This window comes from Centroberyx gerrardi, chromosome 3 (genome assembly GCF_048128805.1).
Source record: "Centroberyx gerrardi isolate f3 chromosome 3, fCenGer3.hap1.cur.20231027, whole genome shotgun sequence".
NCBI lineage: Eukaryota > Metazoa > Chordata > Actinopteri > Beryciformes > Berycidae > Centroberyx > Centroberyx gerrardi.
This window is the reverse complement of record NC_135999.1, coordinates 6,303,259-6,315,221: the sequence shown is the minus strand read 5'-3', so window position 1 is coordinate 6,315,221 and position 11,963 is coordinate 6,303,259. Positions and strand designations below refer to the sequence as shown.

Below are 11,963 nucleotides of genomic sequence, written 5' to 3'. Positions count from 1 at the left end.
AATGAAGAGACGAAAGGAGGGAAGGGGTAATGAGAGAGCAACAGAGCGAGATTTACCCATGTGCTGCGGTTTCAGGTCCATAATGCAGCCTCCAATGCAGTAAAATGAACAACTACAACATATACAGATACAAATTTAAATATGTGATGGAAGTAGTGACTTTCAACAGATACCAAACAGCAAAACACACAAGTCAGTACACAAATGTAAGTGAAATCATACCAACTGCAGAGAACACTGAGTTCTATGTGAAGATTACAGAGGATACTGATCTAGCGAGCTCATTTCCTGTGTGAAACCAGATACACCAGACTTAGAACTGACATTTAATGAGCACCTGTCTTTGATACAAGACCACATGGCAAGGGGATAATCTGTCACCCATACCGTGTCTCTGGAAGAATCCCACTAGTGCCAGCAGGGAAACACACACATGTTGCACACACACAAAATCGCAATCTTGTTTCCAACGATTCTTAAGCTCAATTTAGGGCAGACGCAACACACTAAAAGTAACCCATAAATCACACAGGAACAGGAACACATCTGCTCCCTAACCTCGCATAAATTTGAACCTGCATCCACCTCATCTTGGCAGCACGTCCCACAAGAGAAATTCTGACTTGTCAGCATAGCCAGAAATAAATGATGTCATGCTACAACATGTGAACGCACTGCTCAATAAGCAACAATGGGAAACCACAGATATGAGGTGAATGTGTACAGCTGTAGATCAGAGGTGGATTTCACACCCCAAAAAAGAATTAGGAAGGACAAAAAGCACAGATCTTATTAGGACAAACTTACAAATCATGGCTTACCTCACTTTAAAGAGGATCAAGCGCTAAAAGACGGAGGCTACCTGCCAAGGCGGCTTTGCGAAGAGCCAACTGAAAATGGCACGCCACTCGACTCTGCCAAGCGTGTGCTAGTGTGTGCTTGCAGCCACAGACAGATGCACACACACCTTGCAATGTAGGAGGAGACAGCGTTTCCTCTTCTTTGACACGAGCTTGTGGTATCCTCTGCATGAAAAGTGCAGGCACTGACACTCCAGACCACAGAGATATATGCCTGAAACTGAATGGAGACGGCCATCCAGAACTAACACTATGTCTCTCTGGGAAGCAGCAGAACACAGTAACAGCCTTACAGTATGATGTTAAAGTTAACAGTGTGCATGCTGGCATCGCTCTAGGCTTTGTTTTGGGTCTATTCTGTCTCTCAAATAACAGAAAAGTGAGAATACATAATGCCAGTATGCATCTATAAGCTTTCGTTGAAGTGTATAGAAGCCTTTGTGCGTTTGATTCATTCGTGTCGATGACATGACACAGTGACAGCCTCGCCCCGGCATGCTGCTGCAGCAATGTACCAGTTGGTGTTATATGAATATAAATGAGGCAGACAAGACAGTGGAACCTTTGCACTTTTGCCTTCTGCTCTCTCTTCTCTGTCTCAGAGAGAGAGAGAGAGAGAGAGAGAGAGAGAGAGAGAGAGAGAGAGAGAGAGAGAGAGAGAGAGAGAGAGAGAGAGAGAGAGAGAGAGAGAGAGAGAGAGAGAGAGAGAGAGAGGGGTGATCTTTGTGTCTTGCTCAGAGTATCAATTTTCCAGTTTTTACTACAACTACGAAGTACAGACTTTCCACAAGGAAAAGAAAAGCCTTCCTCAGGCTCTGTGTGACTTTGTGCTGGGAAAAAGTGCTACTAATAACCACATAGTGAAGTCCTCCTCCCACTGTGTAACTCACTCTGTAATTTCAGGGCAGAACTGGGACCTGTCTCCAGTAATGACCTACCTACCACACACACACACACACACACACACACACACACATAAACACACTCATACAAACTGAGGGGGGATGAAAGGTGATGGCATCGTTCTTGTTAGACAAATGATTGAATGTAATCAGCTCTTAGGAAAATGGCAGGGAATCAAAAATGCACCTTCTTACTACTTGGACAAATTGCCCACTGCAGATGCATGACTGTGCTCCAACACCACAACCTCACCCCTCCTACACACACACACACACACACCTCAAAATGCCTCACTCCCAGTAGACCAGCTGAATGAGCTTTAATGTCTCTGAACTGAATGCCCTCTTCTCCTCCGCAGAGCCAGACAATGGGGCTACAATTTAGGAGCGTGAGGAAGAGGTGGACCACACCTTCAGCATCCCTCTCTCTCTCTCCGTCTGACCTTCGATTCCCAGACACTCTGATGATAATTGATGGGATTGTGGCTGCGATACCACATGCGGCTTTGGCTAAAACTCCCCCCAGAACACTGATACAAATCCGTGGCTAAAAAATCTTCCTGGGAAAAGGAGTAAAATCCATCCCCTTGTGGCCGTCATCAGCCGATAAACGTTAAAGAGTATTGGGTTTTGTTTTCGCAATCGCTCCCTCAACCAAAGAGGCAATTTCCCTTTACGCAAGGACATTAATTCATCATTAAAACGGCGATGCTAAACATACAGTAGTGCAGTTAAACGCTGAACCGATGCTGTAATGCGAACCTTCTGTAAATACCGCATTACTGTGCGCTGGAGCTGATTTAGTGCTGCACCGCTGTCCTCAAGAAACCCCAAGGAGGAAAGACTTGGCCTCGGAAGTGATAGAATGATATTGAGGCATTTGGATCCATTTGTTGGTAGCCTGCGAGGGTTGTTTGTATGTCTATGTGTGTGTGTGTGTGTTTCCACATGGGGCTGTATTGCATCAGTAGCCTCTTGAACGACAGAATGCAGATTAGCTCTAATGACATACTGAGGGTCTGTGGCCAAATTGCCTCCTGGGCACCGTGAGCATGCCAGCCCCGGGCCATCTGCTGGCTTACAGCGCTGCTCTCTAAGAATAGACACACACTCACACACTGGCATAGGCACAAAAACAACCATACAGGCCCAGGAACATGTATAGGCAAAGGCAATCACATACACAGACACATATGAGCACACACAAGGCAAAAACAAGGAAGAGCAAACGTTACCCAGACTCACCCGGCCTGAGAAGCGCCCGCCCTGCAGCCTGAATATTCACTTCCCCTTCTCGCATGGCCCAACTGAACATAACTGTCCTTTTCATTTTCATCAGCACTCCTCGCTGATGAAACCCACTTCATTCTGCAAGCTAAGTATGAGCTGGCTATGAGCAATCCCTTTTCATCTGCTTTTGCGCATTGTTATTTATGCGCCTTGTGTACACGAGCGACAGCGTTGGCATTTGCGACCACAACAGCCTCTGAAGTGTCTCTCTTTATGAGTCAGATCTGCATTCGAGCGTTATGATGTTCCACAAGAAAAGCGTTAGTAACCTTTGCCACGGCGAACTCCATTTCTGGATGAGTAACCTCATTACAAATAAACAGGGACGTATGACTCACAGCACGATTCAACGGCCTCAGCAGTTGGATCCAAACGGTCCTGGGCCATGCTCAAATCAGACACAGACCCCACTGTATATCAAAATAGAGCGAGGGAGCAGACTTGTGAGACTGGCTTCAATGGAATATAAAATTCCACCGAAAGGCAGCGTTTTAAAGTGAGGCCAAGAAGAGCCGCGGCCGAGCCAGCGAGCACAAAGTTCATTCAAATGAAAAATATGGGAATCTGACCTGTGCAGAGCACCAAGCAGGTGTCTCGCTGACCCTCGGTTGACCCCTCAATGAGCAAACACAAAATATTTGGCCTGCCTCTCACCTTACTTCATCAATACAAACTCACCAAATCAAAACAGCTTTACTAAATCGCAAACAGCTGTTATGAGGGAGGTGCGCTTCCAATAAACACAGCGAGCAGCTGATATTTCTGTCTCGTGGCACGAAAAAACGGAACTTTAGGATTAGGCGATTTGGGGGCTTTGTTCAATGGATGGAGACGAGCGCAGGCTTTCGCTTTGCATGAATGGACAGATCCCATCAAAGAGACGCCTAGACCTTCTGTCTTCAAATGAGGGAAGTCATAGTTGACTGGAGGCCGTTTCATGTTTTCTCACTGGCATTTAGATATATTTCCGAAGAGTAGTCCACATTGCTCACATGGTTTGAAGTAGGTAAGCTTCAGAGTATTTAAGGCATCATGACTGAGACTAGAATGCCTTAATAATCCTACAGATAACAACCTCGCCACCTGGTTGCTTTTGATGTCACACTGACCCCCATCCAACCCACCAGCCGCTGTCATGCGTCCCTGCAACTAAGCATTCGGTTTGATTGGTGATGCATTGTGGCATACGTGACATTAACCTATAAAAAGACAAGAGAATGGTGGTGAAGAGTGCCTGTATTTCACAAAAAACGATTTCTGCCGGGGGTTTCATTTGCATTGTGGCAGACATTTGGTTTCCTGTTTGTCAGCGAAGGCCTCACAGCAGACAAAACCACAGCGTCTATCAGCACTAGACTAGACAGGTTTGCAGACAAGGCAGTCCTTTTCTAGCTTAATTAGTCATTATTCCTATTCCCAGGTTAGCGTTATTAGGGTTAGACATTTTTCAATGTCAAGGAATTATATATTTAGTAATTTACCCCAGGAATCATAATTATTTGTCATCTTAGCTAAAGGTTAAGAGACACTACTCACAACTGAGCAAGTCCTGTCTATGAAGCTGCTATGTATTGCACTCAATATGATTAATTCCTGTACTTCTTGCAGGGGTGGAAAGGCTTCTGGAAGACCATACAGACAATAAGACTCTCAATAGAAACCAACTGAAACATTATTTTAGGCAGGGCGAGCCACCCTGCCTGTTCTGTGGTAGGGGAAACACTGATGCATTGTACAATCTGTAACTGGGGCAATACTCAAAAGAATCACTTAGCAACTATACAGTACAATTTATTATTATTATTATGAATGAATCCTCTCCGTACCCTGAATGCCTGCATAGCTAATATCACTGGAGACCCAGAAACATGACACTGCATTCAGGCGGCATGCTCGTCTCACCTCAACCTCCTTGGAAAAGTCATACATCATGTTAATATCTCACAGTGTATGTAACATGTAAACATGAAACCAGCGACCACGACCCTGAGGCATCAAACCCACTTTGTTTTCCCTCCTTAAACCATCTATCTAACCTTCCTGGATAGCCGTGGAATGTGCCTCCCACATCCGAGTCAGATACAATGGAGAATCCCTATCCTACTTTACATTCACACATAACTCAACGCCGCTCTCTCAAGCCATTCATTAAAATCCCATCAGGCACACGCACCCCTACATTTAATATTCAAAGCATGAAACTTTAAACGTGACGCTGCGAGAAACAAGGCCTCCGTTGTTTGCTGGAGCTGTCCGAAAACCAAAGAAATTATCCTTCGATCTGCAAGCAGCATTTAACCGCTTTTTAGCCCTGCTTTGAATTACTATATGACAAAGTGGGGTTTTGTATGTCATTGTTTGAGTCCAGCCCAGACCCTGACAGTACCAGAGGGGTAAATATGCCGCAGAAAAAGGAAAAGAAAACAGAGGGAGGAAAGAGACACAGAGGCAGGGAGACAGAGACAGAGAGAAATCAATAAAATGATTCATGGCGTGCACAACGTGTAATTAGTCCTGATGGGCCATGCTGTCTGAATGGTGTGGTTGATGGCTGACGTTGTGCATAAGGAACTGGTCTATGTGGGAGGATTCGAGCCCAAAACTCATACAGCTCATCTTACAAATTTAGCCATCATAGAAGTCCTGCAGTTTTATATGCTTGCTGCTCTGTTGCTCCACCTCTAAGAAGAGGAATTGTTTGGAAAATCCTGCTGCAGTTATGCAGGACAAGATGCAAGGCAGGGAGACTTGTACAATGATTACATTAGCAGGTACATAGCAGTGGAACACATCATTAGAATGACATTTGATTATCACTATCACACTAATGGAAGTCTCAATGATTCTGACCACTCCACATAATACCAAAATCAGCAATCAAATGTAGAGATCCATTCTTGTAAATAATTTAATAAAGATGAGGTTTAACTTAATTATTGCTCAGACAAAACCTGCCAAACCCTCCCATTATATCCAAGCATTTATAGGCCCATACTGAGGATGATTTTTTTTTTTTTAAATCCTAGTTTTACTTCACTAAATTGTATTTTTATTCATATGTGTAATGAGTACAATGAGGTTATTTACAGCAAATAAAAATATCTTTTCTCTTTTTTTTTTGTTTACTTCCAGAAATCAATCGTACCTTTGGTGTTTTGAGGATATCCAAAATCTCAATGATTAGTCCTCAAAAGTAACTAAGCGATTAAGTACTTTCAACAAGCTAGATTTTCACTTGAGTAATGTCAAGTGAAGTAAAACTGCTTCTACTTGAGTGAAGTATTTCAGCGTACCCCCCCCCACCTGCCTTTAGCCTGTCTAAGCATAAAGTATGCCGAAAGCTGTCCAGGAACTCCTTGGGGGGCTGAGTTGTGGGAAAAGGAGGCATCACGTCCGTTCTTCCAGTCACACACCATTACTGACAGCTCTTAAACACTGTCTGCTTTTTTAGAGCGCTAGTGTTTCTTTTGACAGACATGGTTCCCAAGAGATGAAACCCCTGAATCCCTCTCCTGGTCCAGTCAAACTACAGACTTTGTGCTACATTTTTCCCTCTCCTGTGTGTCTGTGTCTGTGTGTATGTGAGTCTCTTGTCTCTCTACACACCATCTTTCTCTCTCTCTTTTTTTTTTTTTTTTTTTTTTTACAGGAGATGGCATTTCCACCGGCCCTTTGGCTGTTCCCTCTGAGGAGGAAGTGGTCGTTAAGTTTTATGCCTGCTGCTGTCTGGAGGAGATAGATGGAGGGTCCAGAGACAAGGAGGCAGCGTAGGAGTGAGAGTTGACTGACAGTCGTGAGGGTGTCACATTCGACTAATGAATACAGAATGAACGTATGCACAATTTAATATCATCTAAAACTTTATGGAGCAGTTTTATGGGGACAGGTAAAGCATGTGCTTTTTCAACCTGGCTCCCAAATGAGAAGTCTCATCTTGGGACGCAAGCTCATTAAAACATATTACTACTCTTTTCAATCCTATTTTACTCTGTGACATTAAGAGATTATTTTCCTGGTAAAGAGTCCTGGCACTAATTCTTTTGGAGGTACGCAGCACGGGACGGTACCGGCTTACTTAGTCACCTACTGTGACAGTAAGAAACAATCTGCTGTTGAGAGCATATAAATGACTTAAACCCACAGTGCATTGGGGCACTGATCCTCATACTAGTCCTGACTGACCTGCTGTACTACACAGTGACATAAGATTGTAAAAGCCACAAGTCTGTGCCTCAAATGAAGAGTTTCATTTCAAAATAAAATATCAACCATGAACCGGACACCTACTCTTTCCAAAATGTCAGCTGGCTGGAAAATAAACTTCTCTATGGGATATTATTTAGCAAGTTATTACCTATCTAAATAAACTTGCTTACAAAAGCGTAATATTTGACATAATAATCTGCAGTTTTTAAATACTGAGTGATGAGCATCCAAACCTCCAAATTGAACACCATTTGCATCAAAACCCAAGCACTGTACGGAAACTTAAATGTAAACCTACATTGAGGGAACTTACGTATTGCTCTGATAATGGGCCAACCACAAAACTGATTTCAACAAGGAAGTGTGTTTCAAAAACAGCACCAGCAGTGGCCACCATAATCATTTCCCATTTCATGCTTGCTGCAGTCATCTAGCCTGTGCATACTTGACATTGAGCCAACCCTGGTTGTACAGTATCAAGTGTATGCATGTTTTAAAAAGGAGTGCTGGCCATTGACATAACTTGATGCTACACTCCGCTCTGTGCGAGGGAGATAAAGCGCTGGTATGTTTACAGTAGGTAGTGACAGAGTGATAGAGGTCGATGGAGGGGAGCTGGGCTGTCATGTCCATCCAAGAGGAAATCCCTCTCACTCAGTCTCCCATCCGTACTTTGAAACCAGAAGGAACTCGCCGATTAAGAACCCCGTCGTGTGCCTCCACCATAACAACTCTCTGCTATGTAAGACGATGAGGCTGGCGAGGTCGATGATGGGTACGGCTGACAAGCAACACACACACAAACAGAAATCGGCACTTCAGAAGAAGGACGAAGAATGCTACTGGCCCACTCCATCTTTCAGTCGCGTCACTCGTGTCGGGCCCTCTGAGAATGCGACCCCTGCCCCGACGGGCGCAAAGCAGATGGTGTTGCCCGGTGTTGAAATACAGCCTTCCACACGGAAACTTCTGGTAGCGCAGATAATGACCTGTCCCAAAACACCTCAAAAAGACAGGGACAGAGTGAGGAGAGAAGGGGGTGGAGAGAGAGAGAGAGAGAGAGAGAGAGAGCTGCCGATGGGTCATGGAGGTAAAGAGAAGGACCAAAGGGAGATGAGATGTGGGACAAACGCTACAAAAACAGTGACAGCTGAGGTCATGATGAGAGAAGAAAAACAGACAGACAGCGATCCAGGTTGAGATTAAGAGATGTCAGCAAAGGAGATGGAGGAAATGAGAGAGGGAGAGGAACATAGCAAAGCTCATGACAGCTGTGGAGGCATTGTTGTGGTGCTCGAGTACCGTTGGGAGAGCCTGCAGTACTGTAGGCCAACCAACCACAGCCGTAACTCAGAGCGCAAGCATTTCTGAGAAACAAGGAAGGGAGACTAGGAGGGTCCACCCACAGGCCCATGCACAGCTGCAGCATGGGGAACGGGTATAGGGCAACGGACAAACAAGAGCCCATGGAACTGTAAATCACCCGACCGCCAAGTATGAAGTGGGAAAAGGAGTCGGCTGGTTTGAATATTTCAGCGCCCCACTGAACGCTGCAGCGCTTAATGAGAGGAAATGGAAAGCACTATTTGGAGAAAAATAAAAAATTTTCATTTTGCTCCTGGACACGGCAGTTATAGTCGCATATAAAATGTATCTCTAATGAGGTCTCTTTGTTAGCTTCGCCATTTCACTTTTAACACATTCTGGTGTTTGGAAATACATGATTACGAGGGGCCAAGAAACAGCCACTGAAGTCAAATTAGTCATGTTTAGAGGCCTTAATGGGTGGTTTAAGGAGAGAGGGAAAAGGCTTGCAGATGTTTGGAAATTAGTCAAACTATTGCTCATATCTCTTTGCAGTAGACTTTGTAAGTGGGCAGAATAATATGAACGCCTTGGCCTAAATGTGTTCTACGCATTCATGCTGCACTCTGCAATCAGGACCAGGAAATGCCTGCATGAACAGAAAGTCAAGAGATAGAAGAGTGAATATATTCAAGTTTAACTGCTGGAATCATGAGTGCTCAAAATTTCGACCTACAGCGTGTTGGCAGGCCCACAGCAACCCGTCACCTCTGACAGGAAATGACACGTCTGCCTTCCTCCCCCCCCCTCCCCTCCCTTCGGCGACATACATGTAGAACAGTAAACAACCTCCCACTGTGGGCAGCTACAGCTACATGTGTATACACAGTACAAGAGGTGAGTTGAGGGGGTTTGAGGGAGATGGCAGCTCTTGTTTGCACAAATTATTAAACTACAGAGAATGTTAGGAGGAGCATCATCTCCTACTACAGGCTAAGGAAAAACATAAGATATATGTACACTATTAACTTTATATGCTGATGAGTCAGAAACAGGAAAAGAAGATAAATCCAAGTGTATATTCAATGTATGATATTCTATACACATAGGTACAAATAGTGATGGGACAGGAAGAACACACTTGAGGGAAGAGTGAATTCAGGTAAACATAGAATGGATGTTTATGGTAAAACATGCAGACAGTTTGCCTCCTCTCAGCTCTGCTGGTTTCAGAGAAACCAGGTTTAGTTATAGAACAAGTACTTTAGTTATAAATAAGGGCCAAATCTACACTGAACTGTTCCAAGATCATGGGAATAACTTGAGTTCTGTTTTAGGACTGGACTTTCCCTTTAAATGATCGGGTGTAAATATGGGCCAGGTTGAAGTCTTTAACTAGATCAGTGTGCAGCTGCAAAACAAACACTTTCTTTGGCACTGGAGGTTTATTTAAAGTGATAAACTGTAGTAGCTATATGATAACAGGCTTTCAATTAGAGAACGAAAAATGGAAGAAAAATTCAAGCTAACACTTACAGTTACACAGCTGGTCTTTAACAATTCTAATGAAGTGTTTATCTGTGGTGATTTAATTGCTAATTAGCAGCTAGCTAATCTGATTAGCAACATGCAAACAATGGCTGAGTGGTTTTAACTGTCCCCTATTGTGAAGCAATATTATCATAACGCCTAATGTAAATCAGATATGAAGCCGTGTTAAGAATTTGCAGCATTCTGTGGTAAACCACAAGCTGCAGCACACTAGCTGGCTATTGTGGGAAACAAATCCAAATGAATATTTGTATTATCCAATAATGCTCTGCTAGTATTGTGATGCTGTTACACTGACTTGAGTGTATCTTGTGCATGCTATTATACTGAAAGCAGTGTGACATGCAAGCTCGAATGCATCATTTTTCTTGGCAAATATGAAGATACAGTGTGTCTGCTAGTTGCCCTAAGGCAAGGACATCTAGAACATCTCTGACGTTGGCTATGGTATGACGACTAGACTGCAAATGGAGCAGAAGGCACAACGCAACCATTGCTTGATTATTTTAAAACGTTACTTTAGTGAAGACAATCGACTGGGTGGCTTCTGGGTGCAACATCCAGCGAAGCAACAATTCAGTCAACCCACTGAATACTGGAAAAAAAACATGGAGACCACGTGACCACTGAAAACATGGAAGATGGCTGGCATTTCAAATGCTACAGCATGTTAGCCTCAAGGGCACAACATTAAAAAGAAGAGACTAACCAAGTGAAAAGAAGTAAGAATGATTCATTGAACTCATTTTCTTCCCACCAGAAGCAACTGAAACAAGAAAGCAGAGTGTCAGCAGTGGAGAGGAGTTCTTACTCTTCCCCACTGAAGAGCAACAACCCCAAACAGAAAACATGATCTGATCCCTCCAACTCACCTTGAACTTGGGAACAAACAAACCCTCTAGAGAGCAGATGCATGGGATTGTCAAAATTAAATCATGTCAACATAGCTTGGCTCTATCAGTGCCTGGCTAATCCACTGCATTGGATCAAAGTCAGCCTGAGAACTCTCCCTGTAGGTGAGGCTGAAGGAGGAAACATGGCCAGAAACAGCCCTAGAGACACACAGGAGAACTTATGGAGTAATTAGGGTTACCCTGATTGGCCGATACACCCCCCCCCCCTCCTCCTCCTCCTCCTCCTCCTCCTCCTCCTCCTATTATAACAGACTGATTATCCATGCATGCTGTGGAGCTGAAGACACAATGGAGGAGATGGGAGGAGGATGAGGGGGAGAGAGAGAGGGTGTGTAGAGGGGGAAATAAAGAGGGCTGAGAGAGCTGACCCCCCAAATTCTCCCAGACGGCTGAACAATGGAACTGGAGACAGAGTAAAAAAGGGAAGGAGAGACAGGAAAAGAAAAAGAAATGAAAGAAAGTAGAAGGTCTGCACGGCAAATTAGAAGTTTGCTACTGAACCCCTGCCAAAAACACGCTCACTCTGCCCCGAAAACCTCGTGTTTCTATACAGTTCAGTACAAGACACCTGGCAAACTAACTTTGACGCACACACCAACAACAGCACCAATCCATCTCTCCCCCTCTCTATCTCTCTCTCTCCCTCCCCCTTCTCCCCTTATTCTCCCTCTCGCCTCTCTATGAAATCATTCACAGCTCTCGTTGCAAGGAGAAAACACACACACACACACACACACGGCAAACACGAAATAGACAACTCACCCAACCCTTCCCTGCTCTTTTCTTTCCTTTCCTTCTCTCTTCCTCTCTCTCTCTCTCTCTCCCACTCTCTTCCTCTCTCAATCACAGCTCCAGCTGGTGAGGCTGTGCTGCTGCTGCCTTGGCCACGCCCACAGCACCGTCATGTGATCAACCCCCCACCACCACCACCGCCG

The 11,963-nt window shown here is 44.4% G+C and overlaps 1 protein-coding gene across 7 annotated transcripts in view; it reads right to left on the bottom strand.

Moving 5' to 3' along the window:
- Positions 1 to 11,963, bottom strand: part of septin9b (septin 9b) — a 67,885-nt gene that overhangs the window by 18,381 nt on the left and 37,541 nt on the right. Inside the window, exons 1-2 of one of the 7 annotated variants that reach the window (XM_071912905.2) lie at positions 822 to 920; positions 57 to 112 (exon numbers count right to left, since the gene is read on the bottom strand). The exons of 3 other annotated variants lie outside the window; for them this stretch is intronic. In XM_071912905.2, the coding sequence (XP_071769006.2) occupies positions 57 to 81 (25 nt within the window). In that variant the 5' untranslated portion in view covers positions 82 to 112; positions 822 to 920. Of the gene's footprint in view, positions 1 to 56; positions 113 to 821; positions 941 to 11,790; positions 11,865 to 11,963 lie in introns of those variants that run through there. 3 more of the 7 variants (XM_071912906.2, XM_071912909.2, XM_071912907.2) reach the window with 3 other exon arrangements.